The following is a 17,658-nucleotide window of genomic DNA, read 5'->3' as shown; positions in this document are numbered from 1 at the left end:
TGGAAGGATTCCTTCAAATCAGCTGCAAGTCATCTAGCTGTGAAATTAAAACTCCATACTGTTCTAATATAAGAAACCTTTTTAAAAGCTCTGCTATCTTCACAAAGCTATATGACTTCACATCATCACTTTTTCCAAAGAATGGCTAAATACTGTATATGGATGCCAGAGCTGAATGAGAGCAAGGGAGCAAATTGCTCAGTATCCAATATATACCACAAAACTTATACCTGTGACATGTTGTGCCAAAAGGGCTGTGGATTTGAAAGTCATTTATATAAAGAGTTATGGATAGCTTTGACTGTTTTCCACAAAAAAAATGTATTAGTTTTAAAATGGCACTATCTGTGTACTGTCCTGAGCTACAGTGCTTTCAATCTCCTGGTCAAGCACATAACTATGACTCAGCAGGTTTCACAAACTTGGTAGTAAAGGAATATATTGAAATGTTTTATTCTTCTTTACATCAAAAATATACTTTGCCTTTCACGTTTGTCTTTCCCTAATATTTGTCATTACCAAAGAGCTGTACCTTTGTAAGTCCCATTTCATGAAAATTAGTACTGCCAGACTCAAACAAATAAGGAAATTAAATGCAAAGTTTTTTGTTTATTTATTTTTTTAGGTTATTTTAATTGCCAACTGCAAATAGTCACTGTGTGTGAATACAGAGAGTATGTGTGTGTGTGTTTGTTTATGACTGTATGTCAGTGGCCCTTGTGATTGACTAGAGTTCTGTCCAGGGGGCTTCATTTACAGTGCATCCGGAAAGTATTCACAGCGCATCGCTTTTTCCACATTTTGTTATGTTACAGCCTTATTCCAAAATGGATTAAATTCATTTTTTTTCTGAGAATTCTACACACAACACTCCATAATGACAACGTGAAAAAAGTTTACTTGAGGTTTTTGCAAATTTATTAAAAATAAAAAAACTGAGAAATCACATGTACATAAGTATTCACAGCCTTTGCTCAATACTTTGTTGATGTACCTTTGGCAGCAATTACAGCCTCAAGTCTTTTTGAATATGATGCCACAAGCTTGGCACACCTATCCTTGGCCAGTTTTGCCCATTCCTCTTTGCAGCACCTCTCAAGCTCCATCAGGTTGGATGGGAAGCATCAGTGCACAGCCATTTTAAGATCTCTCCAGAGATGTTCAATCAGATTCAAGTCTGGGCTCTGGCTGGGCCACTCAAGGACATTCACAGAGTTGTCCTGAAGCCACTCCTTTGATATCTTGGCTGTGTGCTTAGGGTCGTCGCCCCAGTCTGAGGTCAAGAGCGCTCTGGAGCAGGTTTTCATCTAAGATGTCTCTGTACATTGCTGCAGTCATCTTTCCCTTTATCCTGACTAGTCTCCCAGTCCCTGCTGCTGAAAAACATCCCCAGAGCATGATGCTGCCACCACCATGCTTCTCTGTAGGGATGGTATTGGCCTGGTGATGAGCGGTGCCTGGTTTCCTCCAAACGTGATGCCTGGCATTCATACCAAAGAGTTCAATCTTTGTCTCATCAGACCAGAGAATTTTCTTTCTCATGGTCTGAGAGTCCTTCAGGTGCCTTTTGGCAAATTCCAGGCAGGCTGCCATGTGTCTTTTACTAAGGAGTGGCTTCCGTCTGGCCACTCTACCATACAGGCCTGATTGGTGGATTGCTGCAGAGATGGTTGTCCTTCTGGAAGGTTCTCCTCTCTCCACAGAGGACCTCTGGAGCTCTGACAGAGTGACCATCGGGTTCTTGGTCACCTCCCTGACTAAAGCCCTTCTCCCCCGATCGCTCAGTTTGAATGGCCGGCCAGCTCTAGGAAGAGTCCTGGTGGTTTTGAAACTTCTTCCACTTACAGATGATTGAGGCCACTGTGCTCATTGGGACCTTCAAAGCAGCAGAAATTTTTCTGTAACCTTCCCCAGATTTGTGCCTCGAGACAATCCTGTCTCGGAGGTCTACAGACAATTCCTTTGACTTCATGCTTGGTTTGTGCTCTGACATGAACTGTCAACTGTGGGACCTTGTATAGACAGGTGTATGCCTTTCCAAATCAACTGAATTTACCACAGGTGGACTCCAAATAAGCTGCAGAAACATCTCAAGGATGATCAGGGGAAACAGGATGCATGGCAAAGGCTGTGAATACTTATGTACATGTGCTTTCTCAGTTTTTTTATTTTTAATAAATTTGCAAAAATCTCAAGTAAACATTTTTCACATTGTCATTATGGGGTGTTGTGTGTAGAATTCTGAGAAAAAAAAATGAATTTAATCCATTTTGGAATAAGGCTGTAACATAACAAAATGTGGAAAAAGTGATGCGCTGTGAATACTTTCCGGATGCACTGTATAAAACTTTGTGTGGATTCGAGCATAAAAAAATGCACACACCAAAAAAACAGGAAAATGCACATGCCAAGGAAACAAATAAAATTCATAAAAACCTGCCATATACAGTACCTATCTCTATGCAACGTATCCTTTATGAATCACAATCACCTTGTAAATGTGCATTCATGAACACGCCTCAGTGTTAATCAACCTCATACATATGCAGTCATGATGTTGCAAATGTTCATTGGCTTGTTGAGACCCTGCCACCTGTATTCAAGAATATCTGCCTGTACATACTAGATCATATGTAGCATTATAGTGCCACACTTCTGTGTTCTGGGTGTCAGGGAAAGGCACATGGTGCCAGTGGTTGAGCGGATAGCCACTATTACCTGGCATATGTAATGACATGTTGGCTACAATGAATAGAGCAGAACATTTGAAAAATTGAAGTCTGCCAAAGCTAGCTTGCCTCAAAATGAATGAATCACGGGTTGACCCAGGTTATGGAGACGTGATGTTTGTCAGCCTTATCTTGGCATCACATATGACTTGTGCGTTAATATGAAATAATACCTTACAAATAACACAAGCAGCTTCATTCTTGGTAGATACCCTTATTGCAATATGAGTGCAGTAAAGTGATGCAATTATGCTGGGAGAACCAGACACTGGTGCAAATTAACTTTTTATGTTGGCTAAAATATGTTTTGTTTTATGTATTTACACCCCCGCAATACAAAAATTGGATATGGTGTCTCTCTTGTTAGCTAAAGTGTTTCAGCACTGCAGGCATGATGGAGTAAAGCTTGGCTGAGATATTCCTGACTTGACCTCTGAGAAGTAACAACAAGTGTCTGATATGAACTGATGAAAAACCAAAAAAGGCCAACATATGTTTTCATTTTTCGATTATTGATAGCCTAAGATAAATAATTTTAATTTCTATTATAAATATTAATAGTATTTTAAATTATTTATAATTACTTTATATTAAATATATTTAGAATAAAACATCTTTAATTTGAACTTTATGACTAACCTACATGAAACTTTTATTTACTCTATATATACAAAATCCTAAGCCTAAAAGTGCAACGATTTTGTGCAATGATTTTATGTGACGTTTTTATGTGACATTTGTTGTCACTCTTTAAATCGGGCTTATTTGAAAACCTGCATATATACAGTATGTTTGGTATCATTCTTTTCAGAATTTATCGAACTTTAATATGATGTTGTTAGATTTTCATATTCTTATTCTGTTTTTAAATTATAAACTACAAAATATCAAGAACTCACATCCTGCGAGACGAGACTTTGTGCCAAGAGATTTAACCACACCTGGGGTCAGAAATAAAAGACAAAGAGTAGGACAGCTGCTGTACAGGCTTTTAAATGTTCGAAGCACTGCGCGAGATGCAGATCATGTGGCACGGCAGCAGCAGCAGCAGCAAACCAGCAGCTGATCGAGCAAAGAGGAGGTAAAAAGAAAACTTTTTGTTTCCCATTGTATCACCGTTTGAGAGGGGGTTTTGGGGGAGCAACCGTGTCTCCTTGGGATGCGTTCTGTCCCCCTCATCACAACACGAGTGGCAGAGATGCTCTGTGGCTGACGTGTTGTGGAAGTAAATTATGAATACAGACACCCCCCACTGGAATGCCCCGATTTAAGCAATAAAACAGGCAGGAGAAAGCGTCAATCATTATTCTTTATCTAAATCTCCAAAGAGGTAACAAGTGCATTACATGTTAGCCACATGCTACAGAGAAAAAAGTGTCCTCTGCGCTATATTTATACAATCCATTGATTAGGTCACTACTCAAAAAAAGGAATTCATTACATAATCAGAAAACTTTTAACATGATTGGTTACACCTAGTGACTAGCAGGACATGGCAGATGTTGATACCTTAAATGATCACAATTTGATTGATAGTCCTGTTTGCTTAGGATGTACATGACATTTTATATGTATTATTTTTATTCTTATTTTAGGAGATGTGTGAGTTTCTCCACGCACACACTGTTTCTCATGGTCAAAAAGAAAAGAACAATGGCCTCTATATATATTATTATCCAGCTGGGTACAAAAACAGGAAACTTAGTATTATAGAATAATAGTTGTATGCCATAAAAATAGCATTTTTCTCTTAGGAGTTATATAAAATAACAAGAAATACATTTATCATAGTGAATAATAAAATAACAGCGTAAGCTCTTAAGCATAAGCTCAGAAGGATATGAGAATCAGACACATGCCAGGTGCACATTGGACCAGGATTCAAATTCAACTCTTACAGCGTAGCGCAGGCCGGGGGGTTAGTGAATGAAGCGAGCAGGGTGTGAAGCCCCTAGTAACCTTTTAATTGTTATTGCAGCTATTATTTTTATTGAATTAACTATATTATTAATATTATTATTTTTTTAAAAACTCATTCTCAGATGGTAGACACCCAAAAATTTTAAGCAATGTAGACTAAAGTTGCTATTGGGGCACGTCCGGTATTAGGGGCCCTGAGGCCTAAGCCACTTTAGTTTCATAGTAGACTTGCCCTTGTCTAAGACCAAGTAAAGACAGTAATATCTCTTTCTGTGTTAGTGTTTCTTTGTAATGTAAGACTCCACATTTTTGTTATGAAATTGTATTGTATATTGAGTGCATTGCTCATGTGCAATGTGTGCAGCAGACTAATACTAATTCATGTGAGAGGCTGTGACTGTCCTTAGAGGGTAAATTAAGTTTGGCATTTTTATTCAACAGAATTCAGCATTCTTTATGATGTTATAAGGTAATCTTCCACAGAAGAAGCATCAATGGATGAAGTATCAGTATCATGTCGACTTGCTTTCTCAAAATGTTGTGCACCTGGAGATGTAGAAGAGCCAAAAGAGAAAGTTGTAAATGCACATTCAATAGTCTTAAAAAAAGACATCACTGTATATTTACAACACAAAAACCCAAATGTTCCTTTATAATACTGTACATTTTTTTGTGCAGATCATCATATAGAGGTGTCTTGGCCAACTCTGGTAGAGTGTTGCATTGGGTAGAGGAACTGAGATGCAAACAAGTATTCTAGAGCAAAATATGTCATCAATGCTACAGATATGCCTTAAAGTGCACAAAATGTGTCTCTCTATTATAATAAAAAAAAACTTGGGTCGAGACGTGATCTTCTCGGAAGACACTTTGACGTCCCGCAAAACAAAGCAGTGAGTCAAAAGGACAGTTGCTGTACAGGCTTTTAAATGATCAACGCGCAGTGTAACAAGCAGAACAAGCAGCTCAGCAGCAGGAGCAGCAGCAGCAGCTGATCCGTCCGCATCTCTTAGTGTGCGTTTAGCCCCCCCCCCCTTCACAATGTGAACGGCAGAGGCACAAAGTGGCTGGCGTAAAGCGTACCCTGGGGGGGATGTGGGCAAGCGAAGCAAGCAGGGGGCTTTGCCCCGTAGTATTTTAAAAATAATGAGCAAAGCATAATCATCTTTTGTGAGTTGAAGAAAGGACTAGTGTATGCATAGGTAATATTAAAGTGTAATAAATTATTTTTTTCATAACACTGTATTAACCATATATACTCACAGATAAGTTCTCCCGCGGATAAGTCGGGACTTGATTTAACTGTATAATTTCTGGTATTTTATTATGTCGGTCTTATAAGTTGAATGAGGAAAACTCACACTATTGGTCCAAGAGATTATGATATGCTAACACCCACCTGAGAGAGTAACCATGGAGCACACGGCCTTTTGTTTCTATGTGGGTGCGGCAATGCGCTATATCAGCACGTGCTCCTAACCTCTCTCTCTCTATTATGCCTATGTGACCACACGGTAATCCCTGAACTATTCCGAAGCAACGTTTGCACTGATTTGTGTTTTTTGTGTCTCACACCCTCATACACCTTTATCGTAACAGCATCCCTTATCTACGATGGGGCGTTCAATCAGAAGAAAATATGAAGCTGGTTTTAAATTGAACGTCGCTGAAATAGCAAAAGAAATTGGTATCTGCGCTGCTGCAACAAAGTTCGATGCATCGGAGAAACTGATTTGAGATTGGAGGAGTCAAGAAGATGTAGAAAAAAAAAAATTAAGTGTCGCATTTTTGAACGGGAGTATAAGTCGGGGTCTGATTTTATGATCAATTTTTTGGGTTTCAAGACCCGATTTATAAATGAGTATATACAGTATGTGTTTTTAATAAGTTCATAATTAAAAATGAAAGCTCTATGGAAACAATTGTTTGGCTCAAGTTTTGTTCTGCATGTTTGGGTTTTATTAAAGCTGTGCTTGGTTGACCAATAGGAAAATGTGGCATGGGACAGGTATATGTCTCAATGAACTCTAAGGATAAAAGTGAATATGCCATTGGGGAACATCCAGGGAGCAGCAGTTCCTATACATTGAATACGTGATCCAGAAGGGGAGCAGAGACAAAGTCACTAGTGTAGAAGGAAGAGATCAGTGGCCTCAGAGGAAATATACAATTGCTCCCACAATTCTAAAGTACAGGCAACCCAAATGATAGTGGCTACAAATGAAAATGACAGAATGTAGCACCTGGCCCCATATAAGAAGGAGTGTGACAATGTTGTCCTTATAAATGCTAGGTTGAAGAGGACTTGAACAAGGTCCATTGCTACCTTCTAGTCCATGACAACTTAGAATATTCTAAAGAATGGAGTAGGACTGTGTTAGTTTTTGAAGGGAGGACGTACAGAAGCTCATTGAAAGTCCCAGCACTTTAACAGCAACTAAAGACTATGGTGAAGTGGAGGGCTTGGCCAAAAGTGACCCGACAGGAGATTTATAGGGACTTTGAACTGAGTTCACTGTTAACCGATGAATTGGGTAAGAGCTCACTCACTGGAGGGAGAAGTCAGGACTCTAAATAAGAGAAAAAGATTAACAGACAGAGAGTGGGAGAATGCTGATGGTACTCTGAAGGTAGACAAATAGGTGAGACACTCCACAAGACAAAAAGGGAATCAGAACTTGTTTTAGAAGTCTCGGAGAGGCAGCAGCATTCTTCTTTTGTTATTTGCTATGTATTTCCATTTGTTTATCCATAAATGCAGTTTTTATTCTTTTTTGTCTCTTTGGTCTTATTGTCAAAAAGAAGAGACATTGTGTAAGTGTCTTACAAAATGTACCTTGATGATCAGATGTGAACTGATTGACTTTCCATTTTTTAGTAGGACAAACACTGCTATGTTTTGTCTGCCGCTGTCCATTTTTATTTTTGCTGTGGGATCTTTCTTCATGTTCCTGATTGGGACCTTCTGAGTTTATTTTTTCTCCTGAACATTTTGGAGACCTATGATTGTTTGCAGATCTACCTGCAGTTGTTCTGTTGTGTTTGTTAAGATCTTGTTGAAAGTCTTAGGGTTTGCATGAGCCCTCGCTTGCTCATGACACTTCGGTCTGACCTGGCATACTGTGAGCAACTTTCTTTCGGGTTTTGTTTGGTTGTCTGTCCGTTCTACCGTGGGGCTAGCTGGCTAACATGTTTTTGAATCTTTGTGCCAGGGTGTTTTTTAGTGACTAGTTTTTATTTTAATATTTTTTTCTGGATCTGATCTCCTGTTTTTCAGTTTATGGGATAAAGAGTATACATTTTCATGGCGCTTGCTTATTCATCTCTTGAGTTGAGGAGTTTGAACTGGATGCCTCACCTAGGAGCTGGATTATATAATCACTAGGAATTTTATGACAGCAATGCTATATACATCGCTGTTCTTGTAGGAGGCTGCACTGGAGAATGCCCTCCGGTTCTCTGAGCGTCAGTTTAATTCCTGCCATCTATTCTGCTACTGGATTTTCTCTCTGTGGATCAAGTGCAAGGGGCGGAGGAGTTAACTTTGATAACCTTCACTCACTTCAATACTCGTGTATGATAAAGACCAATCAAAAAGACTGAGACGGACCGAGAGGTCATTATTTTTGGTCCTACCACATCTGCATTTGAAATCAGCACTCAGGCTCCTTGGCAGCAATGATTCATAATGATATCAGAATCCCAGGTACCATGTTCGAGTTGTCACTAAGTTTTGAAAAACAAATTTCCATGGTAGTAAAGTCCAGGTTTTACCAACTGAGGCAAATTTCTAAACTAAAATCCTTTCTTTCACAGAATGACTTGGAAACAGTCATTCATGCCTTTATTACATCTCACCTTGATTATTGTAATTCCTTATATGTGGAACTTCCCAAATCTGCTCTGTCGCACCTTCAGTGGGTTCAAAACGCTGCACCTACATTCTTAATTGGGTCTAGAAAAAAGGATCGCATCTTCCCCATTTTAGCCTCTCTGTCTCCACTGGCTACTGGTGGGGTGTTGCATTGATTTTAAAATCTTGCTGTTTGTTTTTAAAGCCTTGCATGGTCTCTCTCCAAAATACATCTGTGACCTCCTTCATCCCCATGTGGCACCAAGAGCATTGAGGTCATCTGGACAACTACTTCTTGTAGTTCCAAGATCTCTGCTGAAGTCTAGGGGAGACAAAGCTTTCTCAGTTATTGCTCCTAGGCTTTGGAATGACTTACTTTTTCACATCAGGTCTTCATCCTCGCTCAAGGCTTTTAAAAGTTGCCTTAAGACCTACTTGTTTTCTTATGCCTTCCACTGTGTATAATGGGATTGTGGTGGATGTTATTATTGGTTATTTTATTAATCTGCTTCTGCATGATTGTTTGCATTTTGCTTATTTTAATACTTCTTTGTACAGCACTTTGGCAGAACCGCTGTTGTTTTAAATGTGCTTTTATAAATAAATAATCTAATCTAAATAAATAATCTAGATTTGGTAATACACAAATGAACACAATTTGAAATGCTGAACAGCTACAACAGAGCTGTTCAAATAACCCTTTGGAAACTGGTCTAGTTAAAATCTTTAATAATTTAATGCCTAAATATTATTTGTGTATGGTAAAGTCAGTAGTTTGTCATGCACTAAAAGCTGTCCTTTTGACCTCAACTAGTTTTCTAGCTTTGCTTTTGGTTCATTTATTAGTTCATTATAAATTTGCCTGGTTTTTGGAATATTTACAGTACATGCAGACAGATGTAAAATGTATTTTGTGATTTGCACATTAATTGTATCTCATTTTTCTTAATAACTACCAACAAGACAGGCAAAGAAGCACAAGCATTTTCTAATTTTTACTGCCTTTGCCACAGGAAGTATTAGCTTCCGCTTCTTGTAAAACATGAGTAATGGTGCAATTTTCTCAACCACAACAGTTAGAATAACTGCTGTCAAAAGTGTAAAACGTTGGCTCTCTTCTCAAAATGATGGACCCTACAGAACATGTAACTGGATTGGACAGAATGGATCAGCCTCAAAGTTATTCAGAGGTATGTTCAGACAAACTGACAATTCCTGGGTTTGGTTGCTTAGGCTGTTTTTTTTTTTTTTTTGCTCTGCTTATGTCTACAAGGGGCTACAGCATATGCTGTGCAGGCAATAAACAAACACTTATTAACAGATACAGTCAGGCTTTATTAATGCCTACAGGTTTTATTAAGTTACATTAACTTGTACCTTAAATATTCACTGTCAAACGTTTGCTCATGAAACACCGATTAAAAGGTTTCTCAGCTGATTCCATTAGATGAGGTTTTACAATATGGAGGAAAAAGTGATGTGAATATGTTCAAAACACAAATGTAACCCATCTACCTAATTATGCAAAAATATATGAAGAATACAAATTGATAGGCAGAAATTAATCATATGCACACTTATAAATTAAAAGTCACTTATGTGTTGCAATAATAAGTACTGTATTATGTTTATAATAACACATAGTTCTACAAAGTGACAAACGTGTTCAACATGTCTGTTTGCCTCCTAAAGTACACTATAAGAAATCTTTTCTGATTTGTAATATTATTCATTGGTCAACAACAAGAACAAACAGGTTTAATGAACGGGGTTATCAATATGGAGAGGATACCTTTTGCATTGTAAAGTTCCATTCTTTTTTATTAGTATGCTGGGAAAATATTGCAGTGCATAAAATTTTATTTTACTAATACCTAAAGGTTACTTATGGTGGCACTTTTTTTCTAGTGAATGTCATCCCAGGGTGCTTTATAATTACAGGATTATATCACAAATGTTTGCAGGTGTCTTTTTTTATAAGAGCATATATACATTAGTTAAAGTAACATACAAGAGGGTCACACAGTGAGAGTTTTTGTATGAAATCACTAACCTTAAGCTTTAAGATCTATGTCCTTGGCTACTACACCTCACTGACCCCCTAGAGTACCTACTTAGAAACACTACTATGCCAGCCTTAACTAAATGTTCTATTAATTAAAAGATGACAAAAATAACCACATCTGACTTGCCATAACTACGTCATCTAATTCTAGTGGTATCAGAACGGTTATTTTTACAGTTGGTCATCCAATTTTATGAAGGCATGAAATGTTATGCTGGTAACATGTAAAATATTGTGATGTCCTAGCCTTAAATATGACTCAGGAAACCTTGAAGAATCTTTCCTAAAACTTTAAAAAATATCTGCAGTGTTTCAAAAAAATTAAAATATGTTGACATTTTAAAAATGGCCACTGAGTATATTTTTCATTAAACATACCAATTTGAACATGTTGGTGTGCTACAGATACTTCTTTCCTCACAGAGCCTCTTAACTAGACATATTTATTTACCTGTAATTTTGTAATGCTTAGATAGGTTTCCTTTAGATACCATAACTCTCCTTCCACTTTCAAATGGCATGCATAATGTGCATTTGTGACACTTGTAGGATCAGTATATATGCATTTAGTTTTAGTTCTTGACTTTTGCCGAATACTGCTGGGTTAGAATACTGCGCTGGAAAAGCAATTGTTGAAATTTAGTTAAAAAAAAAGTTATGAAAATGCAACATTGAATTCAGAAACTCAAACATTTTACCATCAGGGTCAGCTTCGGCTTTGGAGGTCAAATAATAATATTTATATTTTACTCATGCTGTTTAAATCATTTTTCGGTCATATCTTTTGTCTTTGAGCATTGAGCAGAATGGTGTAGTCAGGGAATGTGGTGAAGCGCAAAGGAAGTGGATAAACCAAAGTGTTACATGTACATTCCTACCTCTCACCCACTGTGAACCTGAGCAAAAAATACTTGTTTCAGGTATTTATATATATCTGTAAACTACCTTCGTAGAGAGGTGCTATGCAAAATGAAATGTTTATTTTGCAATATAAATTATATTCAATTACAATTTGAATTTTGGGTGGCATGGAGGGGCAATGGGAAGCACTGTTACTACCTAGTTCCAGAAGATCAAGTGTGAAAGCTGGGCCTGTCTGTGTGTGAGTGTATTTTTATGGGTTTTTTTTTTGTGTGTCTACATCCAAAGACATGTTTGATGGTGATGTGCTGGTCAGGTGAACTTATATAGTAAGGTGGAAGTGGAAGGGGTGGAGAATTCAGCAGCTCTGATATGGAAGGAATTTCATTCCTTCATTCTAAGGCAAACAGAAGTCAGGTTAGTGGCAGTGTTACATCAAAATTCTTCTCCGTAACATAACATGGACCAAGTCTTGGCTGACCTGTCTAAGCATGCATGTTTGGCATCGTATGTGGACAAATATATCTGGGTGATAGTTTGCAAGACAGAACCCTGAGTGGCACATCTACCCAATCTTCTAATTCTTAGAGACACCATGATTTTTTGTCTGCACATATTTTGGCAGTATCTCCAGCTTTTCTTTTTCTACATCTGTTTCATATTGGTCAAATAAATGGAAAGACTGGGAATTGGTGAAGCTGAAGAATTGGAAGACTGTCAGGTCTGTCCATAGTGTTGGCAATGCCTAGTGCAAGCACATTACTTGGCATCCACCATTTCAAGTATGTTGAAGTGTCAGTTTTCTGATTAACAAAAAAGGCACATGCCAACAAAAGATCACTGTTGTAAATAATAAATAAATTATATTTAGACACAAAGGAATTGTAATTTTAAAACAGCTTAATGAAATATTTAACATGCTACTAATATAAAATCATATATTTTAAAATATGATGGGTTTAAAAATACTTCTTTCTATCCTGTTTCGCATATTTCCATCTATCTGGCCTTGAATACATAGCTCGAATAACCCTAATCCCCATTACTTTGACTAATCCAGGCTCTACTGCCCTTATTTTTAATTCAATTAACAGTTAAATGATAAGCAAAAAAGTACTTGAATGTGTTTTGGAGTTAGATTTATGTTGGGTTAAACAAAGTTAATCCCAAAAATACAAGACTTAATTACATGTAACAGCTATTTCCAAGTTTTCTTCTATTCAATTTGACACTTTCTGAGCCACAAGCTCCATGAGCAGACTGCAAAACACAAATCCCAGCCAGGGGAAGAACTGCTGGTATTCGACAATTAATCACTTATAAAGTTTTTTTTTTTTAATCAATGTAAGATATGAGACTTGTAAAAAACTGCAGAAGATCCTACATTTGATAAACAGAAATGACTGTAGAAAGTAGCCTGAAACACTTCTGCTCAGCTTCATTCACTTCTTTAGTAAACAGACTTTCTAGCAGCTCAGCAATTTGGGGAAAGAAATTTGTCGTAACATGTTGTGAACTGAGACAATGTCAAACTGAAATATTAAACGGCTGTAACTGAATAAACTACCTAGTAAGTCTAGAATATGTGTATTTTTGCCTGTAAAATCATTGCAGTGGTGCATGAATGCTTACCAATATAAACATGTAACTCTTTAGATAATAATGGAATGCATGAACCGCTCATTTTTTTGCCAGAAATTACTTACTCAATAGTGGAGTAATCAAGTTCTATGGGCAACAGTTTACAACTTTGATACATAATAGAGTGTTCCTGATCACAACAACCTGAGATAACACAGCATTCAACCCCATACATGTTGGCAAAGATGAAATCTTTGGATAAGCCTGGGTTCCACAGTGTAGGGTAAAATGAAAGGAAAGGACTGTTTTCAAAATCCATGAATTTGTCCACAAAAAATTGTGATTCTTTTGTTAAATCAGATAAAGGGCAGCCTGATTGGCAAAAATAATTATAAATCATCTATAGTAATCACCCCCGTGACCCTGTGTTCGGATTCAACGGGTTGGAAAATGGATGGATGGATGGATAAAGTAACCAGCTAGTCTTAAGAAAGCATGTCCCTGCCTCTGTGTTTCTGGTTGAGGCTATACAAATACCTCAGCAATCTTCTTCATTTGAGGTTTCAGCAACCCTTTAGCTATGGAATAACCAAGGTAGTGAGTTTCTGACATACCCAGTTTGCATTTAGAAGTAATCAGTGTCTGTTTAACAGTATGTGAAAGCACCAATGCAGGCAAAGCCTGTCTAGATTTATCATTTTGTAATAACAAGGATAACTGAGGGCAAAAGGGGATTGAAAAGCCAGGGTCAAGTAACCACAATATAATACAGTTTTTAGTGTTTTGGAAGAGCTAAAGACTAAAATTGTTATGTTTAAACTTAGGTGGGTAAATTTTGAACAGACACCTCAAAGTCAACTGGGATAAACTGGGATAAGCTTTTATGTACGGAGACATTCGAGGAGTATTGGAACAGGTTAAACGTTTTACACATAATGCAGAACAAGTACATCCCAAAATTTGGAATTAGTAGGAATTTATAAAAAAAAAAACTCCACAGTGGGTTAATACGCAGTCATAAAAGACACTGCAAAGGAAAAAGCTGAATAAGGATTAATAGCTTCAATGTGAATCACAGGGAGTATGAGAACATTAGGGCAACCATTAAGAAGGGTAATAGGGAAGCTAAAAGGCAGTTAGAGATGAATATAGAGGATAAGACGAAAGATGAACCAAAGAATTTCTTTCAGTATTTTAGTAGTCACAGAATGGCCAGGGAGGAGGTAAAGTGCATCAGCAATAGTAAAGGTGAATTTAAAAATATATATAGTGAAATAGCAGATGCTCTAAACTTGCATTTTTCTGAGGTCTTTACATGTGAGGAAGTAGATAACCTCCCAGCAGTAAGGAGGTATTGAGTGATTTTGAAATTGTAGAGGGAGAAATATATTACTTAGATTTAATAGGCTGAAATTCAACAAATCAACAGATCCAGATAATATTTAACCTCAAATTCTTATGGAGGTTATCGAGTACACATATAAACCCTTGACACATATTTTTAGGAAGTGACTGTACCCTGGGGAAATTTTGAAAGACTGGAAAGATGGCAAATATTATCCCATTATATAAAAAGATGTTGGACAGATACAAGCAACTACAGGCCAGTAAGCTTAATGTGCATCACAATTAAATTAATGAAAGGAATTATTAAGGAAAAGATTGAGCAACATATGGCAAGAATAGGAGTGTTTCTGAACAGTCAGCATAGGTTCAGAAGAAGGAGGTTGTGTTTTACTAACATGCTGGAATTCTATGAGGAAACAACAAAAAGATACAATCAGAGTGGCACATATGATATAATTTATCTTTAATTTCAGAAAGCATTTGATAAGGTGCCACATGAGAGGTTGGCAATCAAACTAAAAGAAGTGGGAGTTCAGGGTGTTTTGTGTAGATGTGTGCAGAATTGGCTCAGACACAGGATGCAGATGGTTATGGTACAAGGAACCTCATCAGAATTGACTCCCATTAAGAGTGGTTTTCCACAGGTGTCAGTGCCAGTGCCGCTGCTATTTTTAATACATATAAATGACTTGGATAGGAATATAAGTAACAACCTGGTTGAGTTTACAGATAATATAAAGCTGGGTGTATTAGCAGAAAATCTAGAATGTATTGAATCATTACAGAAGGGCTTGGACAGCATACAGGAAATGTAAAGGAATTACACATTAGATGTAAAAATGCTAGGTTTGAATACACAATGGGCGGTCTGAAAATTGAAAGTGCATTCTTACGAGAAGGACTTAGGAGTCATAGTGGACTCGTCACAGTGTTCAGAAGTAATTAAGAAGGCTAACAGAATGTTAGTTTTGTGGCAGGCGGCTGGGGATCAGACCCAGCCGGAAGGCCTGGAAAGACCGGGAGGTGGACTATACACCCCCAGGCTACGAGGGGGCAGCCGCCCTGGTTAGTGTGGGGACCACAGGAGCGGAGCATGGAGGCTCAAACCCAATGAGGCCCGTGGCCGCTGCCAGGGATGTTGGCACTTCCACCACAGATGGGAGTACTGGTGCAGGACCGTCCAGGGACGCCTGGAGTGCTTCTGGGTGCTCATGCGGCACTTCCGCCACACCAGGAAGTCCCGCCGGAAGGACATCAGGAAGCACCTGGAGCAGATCCGGGTGATTTTAAAAGGGGCCGCCTCCCTCTAGTCGACAGCTGGAGTTGGGAGGAAGAGGACAGAGCTTGGTGGAGAGGAATGGAGGTGGTGCAGGACCATTGGAGAGCCCATGAAGAGGGTGTTAGGTGTAGGGACATTGAGTGTTGTGTGGACAAACTGTAAATAAACGTGTGCTTTTAGGAACCATCGGTGTGTGCCTGTCTGTGTTCTGGGGCCGAGCTTTCACGATGTGGACAGTACAAGTCCACGGAGGTTATGCTAAACCTTTATAATGCACTGGTGAGGCCTCATCTGGAGTACTGTGTGCAGTTTTGGTCTCCGGGCTACAAAAAGGACATAGCAGTGCTGGAAAAAGTCCAGAGAAGACCAAATAAGCTGATTGCAAGCTTACAGGGAGTGTGTTATAAAGAAAGATTAAAACACTGATCCTTTTCATTTCAAGCAAAAAAGAGATTAAGAGGAGAAATGATTAAAGTGTTTAAATTTTGAAAAGAATTATAACAGTTAATATACTGTGCAGGAGGACAAAGCAAAACCCCCAAATGACTAGAAGGGACCTGCAGGCATGTTTTACTGATAAAGAAGTGGTGGTGCACTGCATTATGCACAGTGTTCCTTACATGGACATTGCCTTCATGGAGAAGCCATTAGAAGAAAACTTACCTGCAGTCTCATCGCAAAAACGAATATCTAAAGTATGCAAAGCAGAATCTGCATAGGGCAGAGGCATTATGGCACCAGATGTTGTAGACAGGTGAAATTAAATTCAAACTCTTTGGCTACAACCACAAAAGTTTTGTTTGGGAAAAAAAGAAGCAGCGTTTAAATAAAAAACACATTTTCTGGTTGTTTAAGTTCAGGGATAAATCTATTATGTTTTGTGGTGATGTGGAAGCCAATAGCGGATGAAACATTGTGTGAGTACAGGGAACAATGGATTCATTTTGGGGTTCACAACTCCTCAAGAAGAATGGCAGAGAATTTATCAGGAAACTGAAGCTGAAAAAATTATGACTTATACAAGATGACAACAGTCCACACTTTGCAATCTACTGTCAAATACTTCAAGAGAAACAAAGTGAAGGTTATGGAATGGTTCTCATAGTCCCCAGACTTGAACACAGTTGATATTCTGCATCTAGATCGGTGATTCCCAACGTGGGGTGCACGACCCACTGGGGGCCAATTAGATTTTTTAGGGGAGACAATTCGAGAATTTAGATACGTTAAACAATTTTTGACAGAGACATTTATATATGCCTCGCAGTAAGGAGACCCGGGTTCGCTTCCCTCCCTGTGTGGAGTTTGCATGTTCTCCCTATGTCTGCGTGGGTTTCCTCCGGGTATCTCGGTTTCCTCCCACAGTCCAAAGACATGCAAGTTAGGTGCATTGGTGATTCTAAATTGTCCCTAGTGTGTGCTTGGTGTGTGTGTGTGTATGTGTGCGTGTGCGCCCTGCGGTGGGTTGGCGTGCCTGCCCAGGGTTTGTTTCCTGCCTTGCGCGCTGTGTTGGTTGGGATTGGCTCCAGCAGACCCCCGTGACCCTGTAGTTAGGATATAGCGGGTTGGATAATGGATGGACGGATGGATGGATAGAAGGGATGGTGAAGAACCCTTTAATTTATGATTTTACAACCGGCTTGGGTTTTTCTACTTAGAAATCGTTTTTACCATTAAAATTGTAACAATGATTATAAAATTTTGCAATATAACAAAAATATTAAATGATCAAAATATTACAGAAAAAGCTGTTGTTAAAGTTATTTTATATTTATGAATATCACATCTCTTATTATATGTTTTCAAGACTGTATTTGCTGTATTTTCATATTACTTCATATTATATTATTTTTTTAAATAATTTCTTAGTGATTTCTTTGTCAGTACTTCAACTATCCTTTCCCTCTTTTGTTTCCATGTTCTTTGGAAGCTTGTTTAGACCAAATTAATGACATTATGACCTTCCTCCATGTGAGTAGGAGTTCACTTTTTGAATAGGTAATAATAAGAATAAGGTATATGT

General features: G+C 38.2%; 1 protein-coding gene across 2 annotated transcripts in view; it reads left to right on the top strand.

Moving 5' to 3' along the window:
• Positions 1-9,544: 9,544 nt before the first annotated feature.
• The window catches only part of unc13d (unc-13 homolog D (C. elegans)), a 407,222-nt gene continuing 399,108 nt past the window's right edge, over positions 9,545-17,658 (top strand). For both annotated transcript variants that reach the window (XM_051936229.1, XM_051936228.1), the window contains exon 1: positions 9,545-9,692. In XM_051936229.1, the coding sequence (XP_051792189.1) occupies positions 9,627-9,692 (66 nt within the window). In that variant the 5' untranslated portion in view covers positions 9,545-9,626. The remainder of the gene's footprint in view (positions 9,693-17,658) is intronic.

This window comes from Erpetoichthys calabaricus, chromosome 14, assembly GCF_900747795.2.
Source record: "Erpetoichthys calabaricus chromosome 14, fErpCal1.3, whole genome shotgun sequence".
Lineage (NCBI taxonomy): Eukaryota > Metazoa > Chordata > Cladistia > Polypteriformes > Polypteridae > Erpetoichthys > Erpetoichthys calabaricus.
Note: the sequence above shows the minus strand (reverse complement) of the source record. Positions and strands in the feature narration are given on the sequence as shown.